At 50.3% G+C, this 21824-nt stretch overlaps 1 protein-coding gene across 5 annotated transcripts in view; it reads left to right on the top strand.

The window, feature by feature from the left end:
* The window catches only part of PKN1 (protein kinase N1), a 40067-nt gene that overhangs the window by 13663 nt on the left and 4580 nt on the right, over positions 1–21824 (top strand). For all 5 annotated transcript variants that reach the window (XM_030820607.1, XM_030820606.1, XM_030820604.1 and 2 more), the window contains 8 exons: positions 3868–4013; positions 4444–4657; positions 5349–5543; positions 11890–11999; positions 12091–12234; positions 17823–17898; positions 17985–18126; positions 18217–18310. In XM_030820607.1, the coding sequence (XP_030676467.1) occupies positions 3868–4013; positions 4444–4657; positions 5349–5543; positions 11890–11999; positions 12091–12234; positions 17823–17898; positions 17985–18126; positions 18217–18310 (1121 nt within the window). The remainder of the gene's footprint in view (positions 1–3867; positions 4014–4443; positions 4658–5348; positions 5544–11889; positions 12000–12090; positions 12235–17822; positions 17899–17984; positions 18127–18216; positions 18311–21824) is intronic.

The following is a 21824-nucleotide window of genomic DNA, read 5'->3' as shown; positions in this document are numbered from 1 at the left end:
TGATCCAGTGTGAGACTTCAATACATTCCTGACCCTCTCTGGGCCAGAGCTTCCCGTTTTGTCCCATGCAAAGTTTGGATTACATCAGGGGTTGGTAAATTACCACCTTCAGACCAAATCTATCCATTGTCTCTTTTTTTGTCAATAAAGTTTTATTGGTACCCAGCCACGCCCATTCATTTACTATGTTTTTGACGGCCTGACTATTCTGAATAATGACCCTGGCACTTGGTCACAGAGAGTCACACTCAGAGTCACACTGTGTCCACGTGTGTCACTCACCTGGACACCAGTAACACAGACACAGTTCCAAGGAAGTTGATAGTCACAGGCATGTTGCCTTATAAACACAGTCTGGGCTGGGTGCAGTGGCTGACGCCTGTAATCCCAGCACGTTGGCAACCGAGGCGGGAGGATCATTTGAGCTCAGGAGTTCGAGATCAGCCTGGCCAACATGATGAAACCCTGTCTCTACTAAAAATGCAAAAATCAGCTGGGCATGGTGGCATGCACTGTAGTCCCGGCTACTCAGGAGGCTGAGGCAGAAGAATCACTTGAACCCGGGAGGCGGAGATTACAGTAAGCCGAGGTCGCCCTGCTGCACTCCAGCCTGGGCAACAGAGTGAGACTCTGTCTCAAAAAAACACACACAAAAAAACACACAGTCTCACTGTCACCCTAGACCTGCTGCCACATGGCGCTTTATCAGTCACCGGAACTTTTAGGAATAAAGTCATCCAGTCACCCATCCTTGTGACAACACCCAGAGACAAAGGAATGTGTGATCCTACCATCACACATAGTCACTGCGAAGTCCACGTGGATATCCACAGTACAGGCACACAATCCGTGCACTGTTGGACTGACACACACTGCAAGGACATACTTTTTTTTTTTTTTGAGAAGGAGTCTCGCTCTTTCACCCAGGCTGGAGTGCAGTGGCGCGATCTAGGCTCACTGCAGGCTCCGTCCCCCAGGGTTCATGCCATTCTCCTGCCTCAGCCTCCTGCGTAGCTGGGACTACAGGTGCCCGCCACCTCGCCCAGCTAATTTTTTGTATTTTTAGTAGAGACGGGGTTTCACCGTATTAGCCAGGTTGGTCTCGATCTCCTGACCTCATGATCCACCCACCTTGGCCTCCCAAAGTGCTGGGATTACAGGTGTGAGCCACTGCGCCTGGCCTTTTTTTTTTTTTTTTTTTTTTTTGAGACGGAGTCTTGCTCTGTTGCCCAGGCTGGAGTGCAGTGGCGCAATCTCTGCTCACTGCAACCTCTGCCTCCCGGGTTCACGCCATTCTCCTGCCTCAGCCTCCCGAGTAGCTGGGACTATAGGCGCCCACCACCACTCCCGGCTAACTTTGTTTTTTGTTTGAGACGGAGTCTTGCTCTGTTGCCCAGGCTGGAGTGCAGTGGCGCGATCTCAGCTCACTGCAAGCTCCGTCTCCCGGGTTCATGCCATTCTCCTGCCTCAGCCTCCTAAGTAGCTGGGACTATAGGCGCCTGCCACCACGCCTGGCTAATTTTTTTGTATTTTTAGTAGAGATGGAGTTTCACCATGTTAGCCAGGATGGTCTCGATCTCCTGACCTCATGATCCGCCTGCCTCGGCCTCCCAAAGTGCTGGGATTACAGGCTTGAGCCACCACACCCAGCCAATTTTTTGTATTTTTAGTAGAGACAGGGTTTCACTGTGTTAGCCAGGATGGTCTCTTATCTCCTGACCTCGTGATCTGCCCACCTCGGCCTCCTGAAGTGCTGGGATTACAGGCGTGAGCCACCGTGCCCGGCCGACACATTTTTTTTTGTTTAGACAGGGTCTCGCTGTGTTGCCCAGGCTAGAATGCAGTGGCGCGATCATAACTCACTGCAGGCTTGACCTTCTGGGCTCAAGCAATCCTGCTGAGTAGCTGGGACCATAGGCATGTGCCACCACACTCAGCTTATTAAAAGAATTTTTTTTTTTTGTAGAGACTCGGTCTTGCCCAGGCTGGTCTCAAACTCCTGGCCTCAAGTGATCCTCCTGCCTTACCCTCCCAAAGTGTTGAGATTATAGGCGTGAGCCACCATGCCTGGCCTGTGCCCCCTTTCTTGACCCTGTGCTTGGGCATAAATGCATTTGTGTCTGACTGTGTTTCTCTGCCCCTATAATGGTGTCCCTGTGCCCCAGATGACAGGGCTGATGTCTGTGTAACAGAGTCTAACTCATGACAGTGTCTCTATGTGGCAGGGTGACTGCATCTTTGTGACAGAGTATGTGTTCCTCTGGTGATAGTGTGCCTACGCTGGTGGCAAAGTGGTAATGCCATGTGTCCCTGTGGGCGACAGTGTGACAGTGTCAGTGCGACAGCACCTGTCTCACTCTCTTTGGGCTGCCGTAACAAAGTCCCATAGGCTGAGTGGCTTAAACAACAGACATTTATGTTTTTCACAGTTCCAGAGACTGGCAGTCCCAGATCAGGGTACCAGCGTGGTTGGTTCCTGGTGAGGGCGCTCTTCCTGGCTTACAGACAGCTCCCTTCTTACTGCGCCCTCACAGGGAGAGAGAGCCTTAGTGTCTCTTCCTCTTCTTATTTTTCATTTTTAGTTTTTTGAGACAGAGTCTTGGTCTGTCACCCAGGCTGGAGCTGGGACTACAGGCACACGCCACCACGCCTGGCTAATTTATTTTTTATTTTTAGTAGAGACAAGGTCTCTGTATGGTGCCCAGGCTGGTCTCAAACTCGCCTCGGATGATCCTCCTGCCTCAGCCTCCCAAAGTGCTGGGATTACAGGTGTGGACCACTGCACCCAGTTTCTTCCTCCTCCGATAAGGGCGCTAATCCCATCATGATGGGACCTCCCTCCATGACCTCCTCTAACCCTAATTACCTCCCAAAGGCACTTGGAGAAGTCCAAGTGCCATCCCACTGGGGATTAGGGATTCAACATAGGAATTTGGTAGGAGACGAACATTGAGTCTCTTAACAGTGTCTTTGTGACTGACACCATCTGTGTGTATGTAGTATGCTGTGGTTGTCCAAATGCCCATGACTGTCACCGTGCCTGGTTGACTGTGTAACCTGGTGACTGTTCATTGGGGAATGAGGTGTGTCAACATGGGTCTGACAGTATTTTTTTTTTTTTTTTATGACATAGAGTCTCACTCTGTCACCCAGGCTGGAGAGCAATGGCACGATCTCGGCTCACTGCAACCACCGCCCCCTGGGTTCAAGTGATTCTCCTGCCTCAGCCTCCTGAGTAGCTGGGATTACAGGCATGCGTCACCGTGCCCGGCTAATTTTTGTATTTTTAGTAGAGACAGGGTTTCACCATGTTGGCTAGGCTGGTCTCAAATTCCTGACCTCAAGTGATCCACCCACCTTGGCCTCCGAAAGTGCTGAGATTACAGGCCTAAGCTGCCATGCTTGGCCTATGATTTATATGTTCCTGTCTGTTTGGGTGACAGCCCCTGGGTAACAGTGTCTGAATCTAGATAATGTGGCTGTCCCCGGGGGCCACAATGTGCCTGCGTCTGTCCCTGTGCAAATCCCTGGAGGTGAAGAGGGACCGTGACAATGTGTCTGTCGGTAAGCCTGGGGTGACAGTGTGCCTGTGTGTCATTGCTCAGACTGTCCCCGTAACAGGGTAACTTTTTCCCTAGGACTGGCCCTGTGAGTGATGGTGTTTGGATAAAAGAGTCTGGGTGGAAGTGTGGCTGCCTGCAGGTGACAGTGCGACAGTGTCACTGTGCCTGCCCCTTGGATGAAGCGTGATGCATCTTCATGATGGTTTGTCTGTGGCCCGTGCTTGTTCCTGCGAATGGCTGTGTCTGGGACTAGGTTGGTGGGGCGCTGTAGGCTAGCTCACTGCCCTGTATTCCACGATCACAGGGAGTCCTGACCTGGGGGCTGTGGAGCTGCGCATCGAAGAACTGCGGCACCACTTCCGAGTGGAGCACGCGGTGGCCGAGGGTGCCAAGAACGTACTGCGCCTGCTCAGCGCTGCCAAGGCCCCGGACCGCAAGGCAGTTAGCGAGGTGAGGGGCGAAGCTTTCCTTAGAGGCGGGGCTTTAGCAAGGGGCGGTGCTTCAGCAAGCGGCGGGGACTTCGCCAGGAACAGCCGTGGTGAGGGGTGGAGCCTCAAAGGGGGTGTGACTTCATAAGGGGTGGGGCCTCAGCCAGGGTAGATTACTGTGAGGGGCAGGGCGTCAGGCAGGAACAGTGCCACTGTGAGGGGCGGGGCCTCAGCGAGGGGGCATGGTTTCAGGCGGGAATGGCCCTTGGTGAGGGGAGGGGCCTCTCCAAGGGGCGGGGCCAGGTTTTCCCAGGGGTGGGACCAAGTTGGTTTGAGGTTTAGCCCTCTAGGGAGGAGCTCAGTGCGAGACTCAGCCTGGGGGTGGGGCCTAGGCCTGCACTTGGGAAGGGGCAAGCCTGGTCCCGCCCCCAGCCCCACACTTCCCACCGCAGGCCCAGGAGAAATTGACAGAATCCAACCAGAAGCTGGGGCTGCTGCGGGAGGCTCTGGAGCGGAGACTCGGGGAGCTGCCCGCCGACCACCCCAAGGGGCGGCTGCTGCGAGAAGAGCTCGCTGCGGCCTCGTCTGCCGCCTTCAGCTCCCGCCTGGCCGGGCCCTTTCCCGCCACGCACTACAGCACCCTGTGCAAGCCCGCGCCGCTCACAGGTGGGCCTGAGACCTGCCCCACCCCCGCAGCTGGGCCTCCGACTCCTCTCATTTCCCCATTCCTGTGACCCCCGACTTCAATCTCCACTGTCCCCAACCCTGGACTCCCATCCCACTGTCTCCTCCCCTCCTTTGCCCTCTGATTCTGGGCTCTTGCCCCCTCCCCACACTTCAGTTTCTCCATCTCTCTTCACCTGGCCCAGTATTTTTCTCCCAGCCCTTGTCCCCCAGCCCCACCTCAGCCTCACAACGCTCAGCCATGAGCCTCCTACCCGCCTGCTGCAGACCAGCCAGCCCCACCTTCCACAGACCCCTCAGCCATCTACCCCTCCAGACCAGCCCCACCGTAGACCCCTAACCCATCTCAGACTTCAGATTGTCCACCGAGTCCTCCCCTAGAACACCTAGTCCCACCCTGTTCCTGCTTGCCTGGGCGCACGGCCTGCACCCTGAGCCTTTCGTCTGCCCCTAAACTCCCGCATCCGAGCCCCTCCCGGAAGGACTGCTTGTCTCATATTCTCCTATCCCAGCACGGACATCCCGGCCTCATGCCCCGTGCTCCATTCTGGTTGTCCCTCACTGGCTCCCACTTATACCATGGCTGCGTCTGGATGTGTCCCCTCCCCGCTGTGGTCCCCTCCGCTCAGCCTGCCCCAGAAGTGGCCCCCTGCTGAGCTTTCCCCTCCTGCAGGGACCCTGGAGGTACGCGTGGTGGGCTGCAGAGACCTCCCAGAGACCATCCCCTGGAACCCTACGCCCTCAGTGGGGGGACCTGGGACCCCAGACAGCCGCCCCCCATTCCTGAGCCGCCCAGCCCGGGGCCTTTACAGCCGAAGCGGAAGCCTCAGTGGCCGGAGCAGCCTCAAAGCAGAAGCCGAAAACACCAGTGAGTGGGCATCGTGGGCCCTGAGAAACGAGGTGGCATTGGGGACCTGGAATGCCCCATATTTGTAAACCTTTAAAAAATAAGCCAGGGGTCGGGTGTGATGGCTCATGCATGTAATCCTAGCACTTTGGGAAGCCAAGGTGGACGGATCACTTGAGGTCAGGAATTTGAGACCAGCCTGGCCAACATGGTGAAATGCTGTCTCTACTGAAAAATACAACTTAGCTGGGCATGGTGGTGCACACCTGTAATCCCAACTATTTGTGAGGCTGAGGCAGGAGAATTACGTGAACCCGGGAGGTGGAAATTACAGTGAGCCATGATTGCGCCATTGCCCTCCAGCCTGGGTGACAGGTGAGACTCTGTCTCAAAAGAATGAAAATAACAACAAAAACAAACAAAAAAAACAGGCCAGGTGCAGCAGCTCATGCCTGTAATCCCAGCACTTTGGGAGGCTGAGACAGGAGAATAACTTGAGGCCAGGAGTTTGAGACCAGCCTGGGCAACATAGCAAGACCCTATCTCTACAAAAAATAAAATGTAAAAGTTAGCCAGTTGTGGTGGCCCGCACCTGTAGTCCTAGCTATTCTAGAGGTGGGAGGATCACTTGAGCCCAGGAGCTCCAGGCTGCAGTGAGCTATCATTGAGCCATTTCACTCCAGCCTAGGTGACAGAGAGATCCTGTCTCTAAGTTTAAAAAAAAAAAAAATTCAAGTTTATTTAGATTTAAAAAAAGGCCGGGCATGGTGGCTCACGCCTGTGAGCGCTTGGGGAGGCCGAGGCGGGTGGATCACGAGGTCAGGAGTTCAAGACCAGCCTGGCCAGCATGGTGAAACCCCATCTCTACAAAAAATACAAAAAAGCCAGGCGTGGTGGTGGGTGCCTATAATCCCAGCTACTCGGGAGGCTGAGGCAGGAGAATCGCTTGAACCCGGGAGGCAGAGGTTACAGTGAGCCGAGATCGCGCCACCGTACTCCAGCCTGTGCGACAGAGCAAGACTCCATCTCAAAATAATAATAATAAATAAATACATTTAAAAAGAAAGGAAAACCAAACAAGAAACCAATATATCATACTCATTAGGATGACTAATACTATTTTTAAAACCCAACAAAACAAACAGAAAATAACAAGTGTTGGTGAGGATGTGGAGAGAAATCAGAACCTTTGTGCACTGTTGGTGGGAATATAAAATGGTGCAGCCCTATGGAAAATATATTGGCATGGCCGGGTGCAGTGGCTGACACCTGTAATCCCAGCACTTTGGGAGGCTGAGGGGGGCAGATCACCTGAGGTCAGGAGTTCGAGACCAGCCTGGCCATCATGGCAAAACCCCGTCTCTACTAAAAATACAAAAATTAGCTGGGCATGGTGGTGTGTGTCTGTAATCCCAGCTACTCAGAAGGCTGAGGCAGGAGAATCGCTTGAACCCAGGAGGCAGAAGTTGCAGTGAGCTGAGATCGAGCCACTGCACTCCAGCCTGGGCAACAGAGTGAGACTCTGTCTGAAAGAAAGAGAGAGAGAGGGAGGGAGGGAGGGAGGAAGGAAGGAAGGAATATTGGCAGTTCCTGAAACAATTAAAAACAGACTAAGCAGACCAGGTGCAATGGCTCACACCTGTAATCCCACCACTTTGGGAGGTCAAGGTGGGTGGATCACCTGAGGTCAGAAGTTACAGACCAGCCTGGCCATCATGGCGAAACTCCATTTCTACTAAAAATACAAAAGTTAACCGGGCGTGGTGGTGGTGCACGCCTGTAGTCCCAGCTACTCAGGAGGCTGAGGCAGGAGAATTGCTTGAATCTGGGAGGCAGAGGTTGGAGTGAGCAGAGATCATGCTACTGCACTCCAGCCTGGGTGACAGAATGAGACTCCATCTCAAAAAAAACACAAGAGTAACCATATGATCCAAAGCTACTTCTGGGCATATCCCCAAAAGGATTAAAAACAGGGCCTCAGACGTTCCATAATGTATATGTATTTCAAAACAACATGTTGTAGGTGATAAATATATATAATTTTTATTTGTCAGTTTTAAAAATAGTGATAGAAAAATATTTTAAAAAAATAAAAGGGTCTCAGAGATATTTGTATACCTGTGTTCACAGCAGCATTATGAAAGCCAAAAATGGAAGCAACCCAGATCCACCAATAGATGAATGGATAAACAAAACGTGGGCCAGCCGTACAGTGGAACATTGCTCAGATTTAAAAAGGAAAGAAATCCTGCCAGGCGCAGTGGCTCATGCCTGTAATCCCGGCACTTTGGGAGGCCGAGGCAGGTGGATCACTTGAGGTCAGGAGTTCGAGACCAGCCTGGGCAACATGGTGAAACCCCCATCTCTATTAAAAAAGACAAAAATTAGCCAGGCGTGGTGGCACACGCCTGTAATCCCAGCTACTCGGGAGGCTGAGGTAGGAAAATCACTTGAGCCCAGGAGGCAGGCATTGCAGTCAGCCAAGATCATGCCACCGCACTCCAGCCTGGGTGACAGAGCGAGACACTGTCTCAAAAAAAAAAAAAAAAAAAAGGGAAAGAAATCCTGTCTCATCCTGCAACACGGGTGAATCTTGAGGACATTAGTCTAAGTGAAATAAGCCAGTCCCCAAAAGACATATTGTTTGATTCCAGTTATATGAGGTTCCTAGAGTAGTTAGATTCATAGAGACAGAAAGTAGATTGATGGATGCCAGGGAGTAGAGGGAGGGGGAATGGGGAGTTTATTATTTAATGTGGACAGAGTTTCAGTTTTGTAAGGTGAAAGTTCTGGAGATGGATGGTGGTAATGGTTGCACAGCAGTGTGAATGTACTTAATGCCACTGCATTGGACACTTAAAAGTGATTATGATGGTAAATTTTATGTTATATGTATTTTACCATAATTTTTTTTTCTTGAGGCAGAGTCTCGCTCTGCTGCCCAGGCTAGAGTGCAGTGGCACCGTCTCAGCTCACTGCAACCTCCGCCTCTTGGGTTCAAGCAATTCTTTTGCCTCAGCCAACCCAAGTAGCTGGGATTACAGGCGTGCGCCACCACGCCCAGCTAATTTTTATATTTTTATGGAGACGAGGTTTCACCATGTTGGCCATAATTTTTTTTTTTTTTTTTTTTTTTTTTTTTTTTTGAGATGGAGTCTCGCTCTGTCACCCGGGCTGGAGTGCAGTGGCGCGATCTCGGCTCACTGCAAGCTCCGCCTCCCGGGTTCACACCATTCTCCTGCCTCAGCCTCTCCGAGTAGCTGGGACTACAGGCGCCCGCCACCACGCCCGACTAATTTTTGTATTTTTTTTTTTAGTAGAGACGGGGTTTCACCGTGGTCTCGATCTCCTGACCTCGTGATCCACCCGCCTCGGCCTCCCGAAGTGCTGGGATTACAAGCGTGAGCCACTGCGCCCGGCCAGCCATAATTTTTTTAAAAGAAAATTTGATTCATAATCTCGTGGCTAAAAAAGGAAAAAGAAAATTAATATGTATGTACCAAAAAAAAAAGGGAGTGTGGAGAAGAGTAACAGGAGAGCAGACACCCATATTACCACCACCTGTGTTAGGAAATAGAATATGGCCGTCAGGTGCCACGGCTCATGCCTGGAATCCCAGCATTTTGGGATTAGCAGGAGGATCACTTGAACCCAGGAGTTCAAGACCAGCCTGAGCAACATAGCAAGACCTTGTCTTTACAAATAATTTAAAAAGTGGGGCACATGGCCAGACGCGGTAGCTCACGCCTGTAATCCCAGCACTTTGGGAGGCCAAGGTGGGCAGATCACAAGGTCAAGAGATCGAGACCATCCTGGCTAACATGGTGAAACCCCATCTCTACTAAAAATACAAACAATTAGCCGGGTGTGGTGGTGGGCACCTGTAGTCCCAGCTACTCAGGAGGCTGAGGCAGGAGAATGGCATGAACCCGGGAGGCGGAGCTTGCAGTGAGCCGAGATCGTGCCACTGCACTCCAGCCTGGGCGACAGAGCAAGAGTCTGTCTCGAAAAAAAAAAAAAATTGGGGGTACATGTCATCAGGCCCTCCTGAGTCTGTGTCACAGAAAAAAAAATAAAGGGAAAAAAAGAGAAGACAAACCAACCAAAAATTAACCAGGCGTGGACATGGTGGCTTGTGCCTGCGGTCCCGGCTACTTGGGAGGCTGAAGTGGGAGGATTGCTTGAGCACAGGAGGTCAAGGCTACAGTGAGCCGTGATTGCACCACTGCATTCCAGCCTGGGCAACTGAGCAAGACCTCATCTTAAAAAAAAAAAAAAGGAAATAGAATATTTCTAACCCTCCAGAAGCCCCCTCTTGTCTCCTCCCCAAGTCCAGCTCCTTCCTCTGCCATAGAGGTGGCTACTCTCCCGACTTTTATCATTTCCTTGCTATAATTTGTAGTTGTAGAACCCCATGTTTGCATCTCCAAAAACTTTAGTTTAATTTTGCCTGGTATTAGAACTTTATATTGACAGGCTCATACAGACTGTATTCTATCACATGGCTTCTTTCATTCAACATTATTTCGGGGCTAGGCATAGTGGCTCATGCCTGTAGTCCCAGCACTTTGGGAGGCCGAGGTGGAGGGATTACTTGAGCCAAGGAATTTGAGCCCAGCTTGGGCAACATGGTGAAACCCTATCCTACAAAAAAATGCAAAAAACCAAACCAAACCAAAAAAAAGCATTGTTGTGGTAGACTCATCCATTTTGTTTTTGTTTTGAGAAGCTATAGTTAATTCGTATTTATTCCTGCTTAGTAATCCATTATGTTAGACTGAGCCATATCGAATTGTCTTTTTCTGAAAGCAAAAAAATAGTTAAATATCAGCAATTTTGTACTCAGCTACTAAGACTGTGTAGCAGTTTTAAAATATTAATTCTCCTGTTAATGGACTGTGGGATGCCTCTATTTTGGACCGTTATATACACTTTATATAAATGCATCTCCTGATGTATACCCACATGCATTTTGCTAGGGTAAATCCTTAGGAGTGCCTGGGCTCAGTGGCTCACGCCTGTAATCCCAACACTTTGGGAGGCCAAGGCCAGTGATCACTTGAGGTCAGGAGTTCAAGACCATCCTGGCCAACATGGCAAAACCCCATCTCTACTAAAAACACAAAAATTAGCTGGGCATGGTGGTGTGCGCCTATAGTCTGAGCTACTTTGGAGGCTGAGGCACGAGAATTGCTTGAACCCAGAAGGTGGAAGTTACAGTGAGCCAAGATTGTGCCACTGCACTCCAGCCTGGGTGACAGAGAGAGACTCTGGCTCAAAAAATAGATGAGTAAATAAATCCTTAGGAGTATGTTGCTGGGACTTCCATGTAGAATAAAATTGAATTTGGATCCCTGCCTCACATCACACCATGTAAAAAAATCAACTGGATTAAAGGCTTCAATGTCAAATGCAAAACTTTACAGTGGGAGAAAAGTTATGGAGGGGAGGATTTATTTTAAAAAGATAGCACACAGCCAGGCCTGGTGGCTCATGCCTGTAATCCCAGATACTTGGGAGGCTGAGGCAGGAGAATATCACTTGAGGCCAGGAGTTTGAGACCAGCCTGGGCAACATAACAAGACTCATCTCTACCAAAATAAATAAATAAATAAATAAGAAAGAAAAAGTAAATAGACATGCCCCTTTCTGCCAGCATTTTCTTTCTTTTCTTTTCTTTTTCTTTTTTTTCGAGGTGGAGCTTCGCTCTTGTTGCCCAGGCTGGAGTGCGGTGTGGCGCGATCTCGGCTCACTGCAACCTCCCCGCCTCCTGGGTTCAAGTGATTCTCCTGCCTCAGCCTCCCGAGCAACTGGGATTACAGGCATGCGCCACCATGCCTGGGTAATTGTGTATTTTTAGTAGACACGAGGTTTCACCATGTTGGTCAGGCTGGTCTCAAACTCCTGACCTCAGGTGATCCACCTGCCTCAGCCTCCCAGAGTGTTGAGATGTGCCTGGCCGTTTTTCTCTTTTCTCTTTTCTTTTTTCTCTTCTCTTCTCTTCTCTTCTCTTCTCTTCTCTTCTCTTTTCTTTTCTTTCTTTTTTTGACAGAGTCTCACTGTGTCACCCAGGCTGGAGTGCAGTAGCACGATCTCGGCTCACTACAACCTCTGCCTCCTGGGTTCAAGTGATTATCCTGCCTCAGCCTCCTAAGTAGCTGGCCTTTCAGGCGCGTGCCACCACGCCCAGCTAATTTTTTGTATTTTTAGTAGAAACAGGGTTTTGCTGTGATGGCCAGGCTGATCTTGAACTCCTGGCCTCAAGTGATCTGCCTGCCTCGACCTCCTAGTGCCGGGATTACAGACATGAGCAACCTTGTCTGGCCACTGCCAGCATTTTCTGACTGGGCCCTCTCTCCCATTTCAGGTGAAGTCAGCACTGTGCTTAAGCTGGATAACACAGTGGTGGGGCAGACGTCTTGGAAGCCATGTGGCCCCAATGCCTGGGACCAGAGCTTCACTCTGGAGCTGGAGAGGGTGAGCTGCATTGGAGGACAGCAGGGCCTAGAGGAGGAGGGGTTCCATGCCTCTGGCACCCTGAGTGACGGCCCTCTTCCTCTCCCTCCAGGCACGGGAACTGGAGTTGGCTGTGTTCTGGCGGGACCAGCGGGGCCTGTGTGCCCTCAAATTCCTGAAGTTGGAGGATTTCTTGGACAATGAGAGGCATGAGGTGCAGCTGGACATGGAACCCCAGGGCTGCCTGGTGGCCGAGGTATAGCCCACACCTGACCTTGAGAAAATGCGTCTTCTCCCTCACTCCCCCATTCCCAGTTTCCTAGAAGGGGAAAACACGTTTTAGGTCTGGCTCTTCCAGAAGGGGAAGATCAGGCTCTTCTAGAAGAGGAAAATACATTTTAGATCCAGCTCTTCTAGAAACGGAAGATGCGTTTTAACTCTGCCTTTTCTAGAAGGAGAAGATACATTTTAGGTCAGGCTCTTCTAGAAGGGGAAGAGACGTTTTAGATCTGCTTTTTTCTAGAAGGGAAAGATATGTTTTAGATCAGGCTTTTCTAGAAAGGGAAGATAGGCTTTAGATCTGCCTGTTCTAGGCTGGGCGCGATGGCTCATGCCTGTAATCCCAGCACTTTGGAAGGCGGAGGCAGGTGGATCACCTGAGGTCAGGGAGACCAGCCTGGCCAACATGGTGAAACCGCATCTCAACTAAAAATACAAAATTAGCTGGCTGTGGTGGCACACGCCTTTAGTCCCAGTTACTCGGGAGGCTGAGACAGGAGAATCGCTTGAACCCAGGAGGCAGAGGCTGCAGTGAGCTGAGATCCCACCACTGCACTCCAGCCTGGGCAACAGAGCGAGACTCCATCTCCAAAAAAAAAAAAAAAAAAAGATCTGCCTGTTCTAGAAGGGAAAGATATATTTTAGATCAGGCTCTTTTAGAAGCATAAGATATGTCTTAGATATGGTTTCTCTTAGTGTGGAAAGATAGTTTCAGATCAGGCTCTTTTAGAAGTGGCAGGTATGTTTTATATCAGTGTATTCTAGAAGGGGAAGATACATTTTAGATCTGTCTCTGAACCTTGATAGAAAAGCACACCTTGGCCAGGCGTGGTGGCTCACGCCTGTAATCCCAGCACTTTGGGAGGCCGAGGCGAGTGGATCACTTGAGGCCAGGAGTTCCAGACTAGCCTGTTCAACGTGGTGAAACCCCATCTGTATTAAAAATACAAAAATTAGCTGGGCATGTTAGTGGGCACCTGTAATCCCAGCTACTCGGGAGGCTGAGGCAGGAGAATTGCTTGAACCCAGGAGACGGAGGTTGCAGTGAGGTGAGATTACGAATTGCACTCCAGCCTGGGCAACAGAGTAAGACTCTGTCTCAAAAAAAAAAAAAAAGAAGAAGAAGAAAAACACTTCTGATTAGCCACATCAGTGATAGGACCTTAGCTGGGATTGGTTTTGTTCTGAGGCAAGATATTAAAAAAAAAAAAAAAAAAAAAAAAAAAAGAAGCAGCAGCAGCTGATTTCCAAATTTAGAAATGTTTAAAGAAAAAGGAAATAAATTATAAAATTTCATCCAGCCAGTAAAGAGATACAAAACCTGGCAACATATCGTGGTGATTGCTACCAGAGCCACAGTCAAGAGAAAGCGATTCCTTCCACAGCTGTGTGAGGGTGAAGGTCTGAATTGAGGTGGCCTGCACTTGGCACTGTTGATATCTGGGGCTACATCATCCTCTGTGGTGGGGCTGTCCTGTGTACTAGAGGATGTTTAGCAGCACCTCTCCCCACTGCTTACAGGATGTCAGTAGCACCGCCTCCCCCTGTGTTTTGACAGCCCAGAGGTCTCCAGACATTGTCAAGTGCTCCCTGGCTGGGAACCCCTGGTCTGAATGACATTTCTAGCTGAGTTCTCATAGTATAAGCCAGGCTCTGTAGCGAGTACTTTGGCGATGTGAACTCATTAATTCTCACAACCAACCAACAAAAGAGGGACTGTTATTACTCAAATTTGATAGAGGAGGAAACTGGGGCACAGAGAAGGAAAGTCACTTGACCCCTCATTTAGCCAAATTATGCTAAACAACTCTTAATCTTCCGCTAACCTATATGTGTACCCCATTTTACATATATATATGATAGATTACCTATATATGTATACACACACATGTTATCTATTATTTACCCACCTACGTGTCCATCCATCCATTCTGTCTGTCTGTCTATGCATTCATCCATCCGTCTTTTTTTTTTTTTTTTTTTTTGAGATGGAGTCTCGCTGTCTCCCAGGCTGGAGTGCAGTGGTGCTATCTTGGCTCACTGCAACCTCCGCCTCCCGGGTTCATGCCATTCTCCTGCCTCAGCCTCCCAAGTAGCTGGAACTACAGGCGCCCGCTACCACGCCCGACTAATTTTTTATATTTTTAGTAGAGATGAGGTTTCACCGTGTTAGCCAGGATGGTCTCGATCTCTGACCTCGTGATCTGCCTGCCTCGGCCTCCCAAAGTGCTGGGATTACCGGCGTGAGCCACTGCGCCTGGCCCAGCCATCTTACCAATGTATCCTCTATCCATTGATAGATACACCTATATTATCTATCTGTCTTATCTATGTATCCATCTATATTAGGTATCTATATCATCTATTTATCTAATCCATCTATCCATTTATCTATCTATCTATATATTATCCATCAACCAATCTATTTTTCCATGCATCCGTCTCTATTATCTGTCAGTCATATTATCCATCAATCTTATGTATGCATCATCCGTCCATCTATCCATTCCTGTATATTTATCTCTCTATATATCTACCCATTCCTCTCTCTATCTCTATCTATCCCTCTCTATATCTGTCCGTGCCTCTATTTTTCTCTATATTGTTGTATCTATCCATCCACCTATATTATCTATCAACTAATCTATCTTTCTACCCATCTGTCTATATTATCTATCCATCTATATTATCTATCATCTTATCCATCCGTTTATCTTATCTGTGCTCATCCCTCTATCCACCCATCTCTGTATATTCCTCTATCTCTATTTATATCCACCCATTCTTCTCTCTGTCTCTATCTATCCCTCTCTATATCTATCTGTGTCTCTATTTTTCTCTCGATAGCTATATCTATCTATCCATCCATCCATCCATCCTTCTCTCTCTATGAATCCCTTTCTCTATCAGTCCCTGTCTCTTTCTCTATCTGTAACTACCCTTCCGTCCATGCCCCTCTCTATCTACCTGCGTCTATATCTGTCTCTTTCTGTGTCTATTTATCCATCTCTCGATATCCATATCCCTAAGCAGAGGTTCTGCCCTGGTCTGACCATCAAGCACCAGTGAAAGAAAGGGGCGGGGCCAGGCATGGTGGCTCACGCCTGTAATCCCAGCACTTTGGGAGGCCGAGGCGGGCAGATCACCAGGTCAGGAGTTCGAGACTAGCCTGGTCAACATGGTGAAACCCCATCTCTACTAAAAATAGAAAAATTAGCCGGGTGTGGTAGCAGGCACCTGTAATTCCAGCTACGCGGGAGGCTGAGGCAGGAGAATCACTTGAACCTGGGAGGCAAAGGTTGCAGTGAGCTGAGATCGCACCATTGCACTCCAGCCTGGGCAACAAGAGCGAAACTCTGTCTTAAAAAAAAAAAAAAAAAAAAAAGAAAGGGGCATGGAGAAGAGTTGACTCCAGATGGCAGAGCTTTAAAATTGTTCTCCCATTTAGAACACAGCCCAAACCAAATGGAAAGTGATGGTGGGTGGCCTGGGGGACACATTCTAAAGCGTTTCTCCTTGCCTTCAAGGTCTCTCTGTGGCATTCTATTTTGTTTTTATGCCTCTACAGAAGCACCATTCCATAGAACTTTCTGCAGCTCTGGCCAGGTGCTATGGCTCATGCCTATAATCCCAGCACTTTGGGAGGCTGAGGCAGATGGATCATTTGAGGTCAGGAGTTTGAGACCAGCCTGGCCAACATGGTGAAACCCCATCTTTACTAAAAATACAAAAATTCAGCTGGGTGCGGTGGCTCACTCCTGTCATCCCAGCACTTTGTCGGGTAGGCAGGCAGATCACCTGAGATCAGGAGTTCAAGACCAGCCTGGCCAACATGGAGAAACCCAGTCCCTACTAAAAATACAAAAATCAGCCAGGTGTGGTGGCACACGCCTGTAATCCCAGTTACTTGGGAGGCTGAGGCAGGAGAATCACTTGAACCCGGGAGGCGGAAGTTGTAGTGAGCCAAGATCGCACCACTGCACTCCAGCCTGGGCAACAGAGGGAGACTCTGTCTCAAAAAAAAAAAAAAATTAGCCAGGCGTGGTGGGCACCTGTAATCCCAGCTACTCAGGAGGCTGAGGCAGGAGAATCCCTAGAGCCTGGGAGGTGGAGGTTGTGGTGAGCCCAGATTGGGCCACTGCACTCCAGCCTGGGCAACGGAGTCTCAAAGAAAAAAGAAACTTTCTGCAGCTCTGTTGTCGATGCACCCACAGTAGCTGAGTTCTGTTGTAGATGGAAATGTTCTCTATCTGAAGTGTGACTAGTGTGACCAGGGAACAAAAGTTTTAATTTCACTGACATTTTCTTTTTTTTTTTTTTCGAGACGGAGTCTCGCTCTGTCACCCAGGCTGGAGTGCAGTGGCGCGATCTCGGCTCACTGCAAGCTCCGCCTCCCGGGTTCACGCCATTCTCCTGCCTCAGCCTCTCCAAGTAGCTGGGACTACAGGCACCCGCCACCACACCCGGCTAATTTTTTTGTATTTTTAGTAGAGACGGGGTTTCACCGTGGTCTCGATCTCCTGACCTCGTGATCCGCCCGCCTCGGCCTCCCAAAGTGCTGGGATTACAAGCGTGAGCCACCGCGCCCGGCCGACATTTTCACTAATTTAAATTTAAATCGCCACATGTGACAACCGTACCAGATACTGCAGTTCTGTGACTTCAGCACCTTCTAGAAGTTGTGTTGAAGTTGGGAGAATTCAACTTGACAGGTAGCTTCCGTAGATGGGTGGGCACCAGCATTGCCTGGGGGCTTGTTGAAATGTTGAGTGCTTTAAGGCCAGGCGCGGTGGCTCGCGCCTGTAATCCCAGCACTTTGGGAGGCTAAAGTGGGCAGATCACTTGAGCCCAGGAGTTCAGGACCAGCCTGGCCAACATGGTGAAACTCCGTCTCTACAAAAAATACAGCAATTTGCCAGGCAGGGGGGTGCGTGCCTGTAGTCCCAGCTACTCAGGAGGCTGAGGTGGGAGGATCTCTTGAGCCCGGGAGGTGGAGGCTGCAGTGAGCCAAGATTGGGCTACTCATATGTGCATATATATATTATATATGTGTGTGTATATATATATACACATATATATGTGTGTGTGTGTGTATATATATATATAGAGAGAGAGAGAGAGCGCGTGCGCGCGCTTCCTCCACTCCACGTTTCTGGCTCAGTAGGTCAAAGGGGGGCCTGGAAACCTGCGTTTCTAGCAAGTTCCCAGGTGTTGCTGCTACTGCAGGTCTGGGGTCTGGGAGCACATGTGGGGAATCTGGGTGTGGGATGGCATGGCATCCGTTTGCAGTCACTGTCTGTCAGTCTTGTAGGGTCAGATGCTCTCCCCACCTCTAGAAGGGGACCCGGTTTTCTGCTTCTTGCTTTTCCAAGACGTCCCTTCAGGAGGGGAGCCGTGGGTTGCACTGATGACCTCTTCATTGTCACCTGGTACTCGGGTTGACTCTGATGCCACATGACCAGAACCCCACTTGGGTGCGCACACCTGTGCTCCTAGGGGCTTCCTTACCAAGCTGTCTGCCTGCAGGTGGGCAGGGGGTCCTCACATTTTGGTCCCTTCCTCCAGGTCACCTTCCGCAACCCTGTCATTGAGAGGATTCCTCGGCTCCGACGGCAGAAGAAGATTTTCTCCAAGCAGCAAGGTGAGAGGGTGCTCCAGGCCTCCTGGGGGAGAGGCCAGGGGTCCTGGGAGTGTCATGGAGGGTGATGCCTGCCCCTGTCCCCCCAGGGAAGGCGTTCCAGCGTGCTAGGCAGATGAACATCGATGTTGCCACATGGGTGCGGCTGCTCCGGAGGCTCATCCCCAATGCCACGGCCACAGGCACCTTCAGCCCTGGGGCTTCTCCGGGATCTGAGGCCCGGATCACGGGGTAAGGAAGGAGGGCCCCATGGTCCTGGCTGCCCCTTGAAGCCTTCGAGGGTCCTGGGTCCCAGACACACCCTCCTCTTGTCTGCTGCAGTGACATATCGGTGGAGAAGCTGAACCTCGGCACTGACTCGGACAGCTCACCTCAGAAGAGCTCACGGGATCCTCCTTCCAGCCCATCGAGCCTGGTGAGGTTCCCCCCTTCTCTCCCCGTAGGCCTGGCCTGGGCAGCATCAGGGGTCCTGCTCCAGGCTCAGAGACCACTAGGAACTTCCCTGGAGCCACGCAGCATGTCTATGGCAGAACCAGGGCCCCAGATCTCTATGCTGGTTAAAAACTGTGCCCAGATCTCCATCCTAGTTAAAAAAACAGCTCATGCCTATAATCCCAGCACTTCTGGGAGGCTGACATGGGAGGATTGCTGGAGCCCAGGAGTTTGAGACCAGCCTGGGCAACACAGTGAGCCACTGTGAGCCATGATCCTGCCACTGCACTCCAGCCTGGGCAACATAGCGAAATCCTATCTCAAAAAACAAAACAGGCTGGGTGCAGTGGCTCACACCTGCAATCCCAGCACTTTGGGAGGCTGAGGCGGGTGGATCACTTGAGGCTGGGAGTTCAAGACCAGCCTGGCCAACACAATAAAACCCCGTCTCTACTAAAAATATAAGAATTAGCCGGGTGCGGTGGTGGGCACCTGTAATCCCAGCTACCCGGGCAACTGGGGCAGGAGGATCAGTTGAACCTGAGAGGCGGAGGTTGCAGTAAGTCAAGATCACACCAACTGCGCTGCAGCCTGGGCGACAGAGCAAGACTCCATCTCAAAAAATAAAAATAAATAAAACTGTGAGCTCGGGCTGGACCCCCTGGGTTCCCACCCCTGCCCTGCCACCTCTTGGCTCTGTGCTTCACCTCTGTGCCTCAGTGTACCGCTTTGCAAAACGAGCATATTTAAAACTCATGTCAATGATAGAATGATAGAGAGTGCAGTTCTCTAGGCAGAGGCTACCACAAGCTGGGAGCCACAAGGGGACCTGCTGGGTGATGGAAATGTTCCTCATCTTGATCTAGGTCAGAGGTCAGCACGCATTTTCCAGAAAGGGTCAGAGAGTCAATATATTTGGCTTTGTGAGCTAGACCGTCCCTGTCTGCTTTGTAGTTTGAAAGCAGCCACAGATGATATGTACATAAGCGTGTCTCTATTCCAGTAAAACCTTATTGGTAGTACATGTGGAAGTTTGAACATTGTAGAACTTTCATGGGCAATGAAATATTATTCCTTTTTTTGTTTTTTTTTCCCCCAACGATTTAAAAATGTAAAAATCAGTTCACCTATGGTCCCAGCTACTTGGGAGGCCGAGGCAGGAGGATGACTTGAGCCCAGGAGTTGGAGTCCAGCCTGAACAACATGGCAAAACTCCATCTCTTTTTTTTTTTTTTTTGAGATGGAGTCACTCTGTTGCCCAGGCTGGAGTGCAGTGGCGTGATCTAGGCTCACTGCAACCTCTGCCTCCCAGTTTCAAGGGATTCTCCTGCCTCAGCCACCTGAGTAGCTGGGACTACAGGTGTGTGCCACCACACCCAGCTAATTTTTGTATTTTTAATAGAGACGGGGTTTCACCTTGTTGGCCAGGCTGGTCTTGAACTCCTGACCCCAAGTGTTCTCCCCTCCTCAGCCTCCCAAAGTGCTGAGATTACAGGTATGAGCTACTGCGCCCAGCCTGAATGCCTTTTTTTTTTTTTTTTTTTTTTTTGAGACGGAGTCTCGCTCTTTCACCCAGGCTGGAGTGCAGTGGCGCAATCTCGGCTCACTGCAGGCTCCGCCCCCAGGGTTCATGCCATTCTCCTGCCTCAGCCTCCCGCGTAGCTGGGACTACAGGTGCCCGCCACCTCGCCCGGCTAATTTTTTGTATTTTTAGTAGAGACGGGGTTTCACCGTGTTAGCCAGGATGGTCTCGATCTCCTGACCTCGTGATCCGCCTGCCTCGGCCTCCCAAAGTGCTGGGATTACAGGCGTGAGCCACTGCACCCGGCCGCCTGAATGCATTTTATCTTTTATCTTTTTTTTTTTTGAAACGGGGTCTCGCTCTGCCACCCAGGGTGGAGTGCAGTGGTGCAATCACGGCTCGCTGCGGCCTCGACCTCCTGAGCTCAGGTGATCCTCTCACTTCAGCCTCCCAAGTAGCTGGGACTACAGGCGTGCACCACCACATCCGGCTAATTTTTTATAGATCTAATTTTTTAGAAAGTAGAAGTAATGGGTTGGGCGTGGTGGCTCATGCCTGTAATCCCAGCACCTTGGGAGGCCAAGGCAGGTGGATCACGAAGTCAAGAGATCGAGATCATCCTGGCTAACATGGTGAAACCCCATCTGTACTAAAAATACAAAAAATTAGCCAGGTGTGGTGGTGGGTGCCTGTAGTCCCAGCTACTGGGGAGGCTGAGGCAGGAGAATGGTGTGAACCCGGGAGGCGGAGCTTGCAGTGAGCCGAGATCGCGCCACTGCACTCCAGCCTGGGTGACAGAGCGAGACTCTGTCTCAAAAAAAAATAAAAAATGGAATAAGAATAAATGCTTCGTGGCATTCCATTAAATGACATACCTCATTAAAGTAGATGAGTGTGGCAGAAAATCCAAAAGGTTGATGACAGAATGCCGGGGCTGGGGAGATGTGGGGAAATAGGCAGTCGGTGGGAGGCACGGGAATCAATTCCTCTCCTCAGGCAGGAAGTGCATATAATGCAGGCTATAGCTGGCTGAGCTAAACATGGACATTGTCGGCTGGGCGCGGTGGCTCACGCCTGTAATCCCAGCACTTTGGGAGTCCAAGGTGGGCGGATCATGAGGTCACGAGTTTGAGACCAACCTGGCCAACAAGGTGAAACCCCGTCTCTACTAAAAATACAAAAATTAGCCGGGCGTGGTGGCACACGCCTGTAATCCCAGCTACTCGGGAGGCTGAGGCAGGAGAATTGCTGGAACTCGGGAGGCGGAGGTTGCAGTGAGCCGAGATCACACCACTGTACCCCAGTCTGGGCAACAGAGTGAGACTCAGTCTCAAAAATAAAAAAAAAAATAATAAAAAATGGACATTGTCAAGCCAGGCATGATGGCTTGCACTTGTAGTCCCAGCTACTCAGGAAGCTGAACGAAGAAGATCGCTTCAGGCCAGAAGTTTGAGGCCAGCCCGAGGAACAGCACAAGACCCCATCTCTACAAAAATTAGGCTGGGCGCGGTGGCTCACGCCTGTAATCCCAGCACTTTGGGAGGCTGAGGCAGGTGGATCACCTCAGGTCGGGAGTTGAAGACCACCCTGACCAACATGGAGAAACCCCGTCTCTACTAAAAATATAAAAAATTAGCTGGGTATGGTGGTGCATGCCTGTAATCCCAGCTATTTGGGAGGCTGAGGTAGGAGAATCACTTGAACCCGGGAGGTGGAGGTTGCAGTGAGTGGAGATCACACCATTGTACTCCAGCCTGGGCAACAAGAACGAAACTCTGTCTCAAAAAAAAAAAAAAAAAAAAAATTAGCTGGGCGTGGTGGTGCAAGCCTTTAGTCCCAGCTACTCAGGAGGCGGAGGTAGAGTTGGAGGCTGCACTGAGCTATGACTGTGCCCCTGCACTCCATCCTGGGTGACAGAGCAAGACTCTGTCTCTAAAAAAAAAAAAAAAAAATCGGGTTGGGCATGGTGGCTCAC

This window comes from Nomascus leucogenys, chromosome 10, assembly GCF_006542625.1.
Source record: "Nomascus leucogenys isolate Asia chromosome 10, Asia_NLE_v1, whole genome shotgun sequence".
Lineage (NCBI taxonomy): Eukaryota > Metazoa > Chordata > Mammalia > Primates > Hylobatidae > Nomascus > Nomascus leucogenys.
The sequence above is the reverse complement of the archived record's forward strand: the minus strand, read 5'-3'. Positions and strand labels throughout refer to the sequence as shown.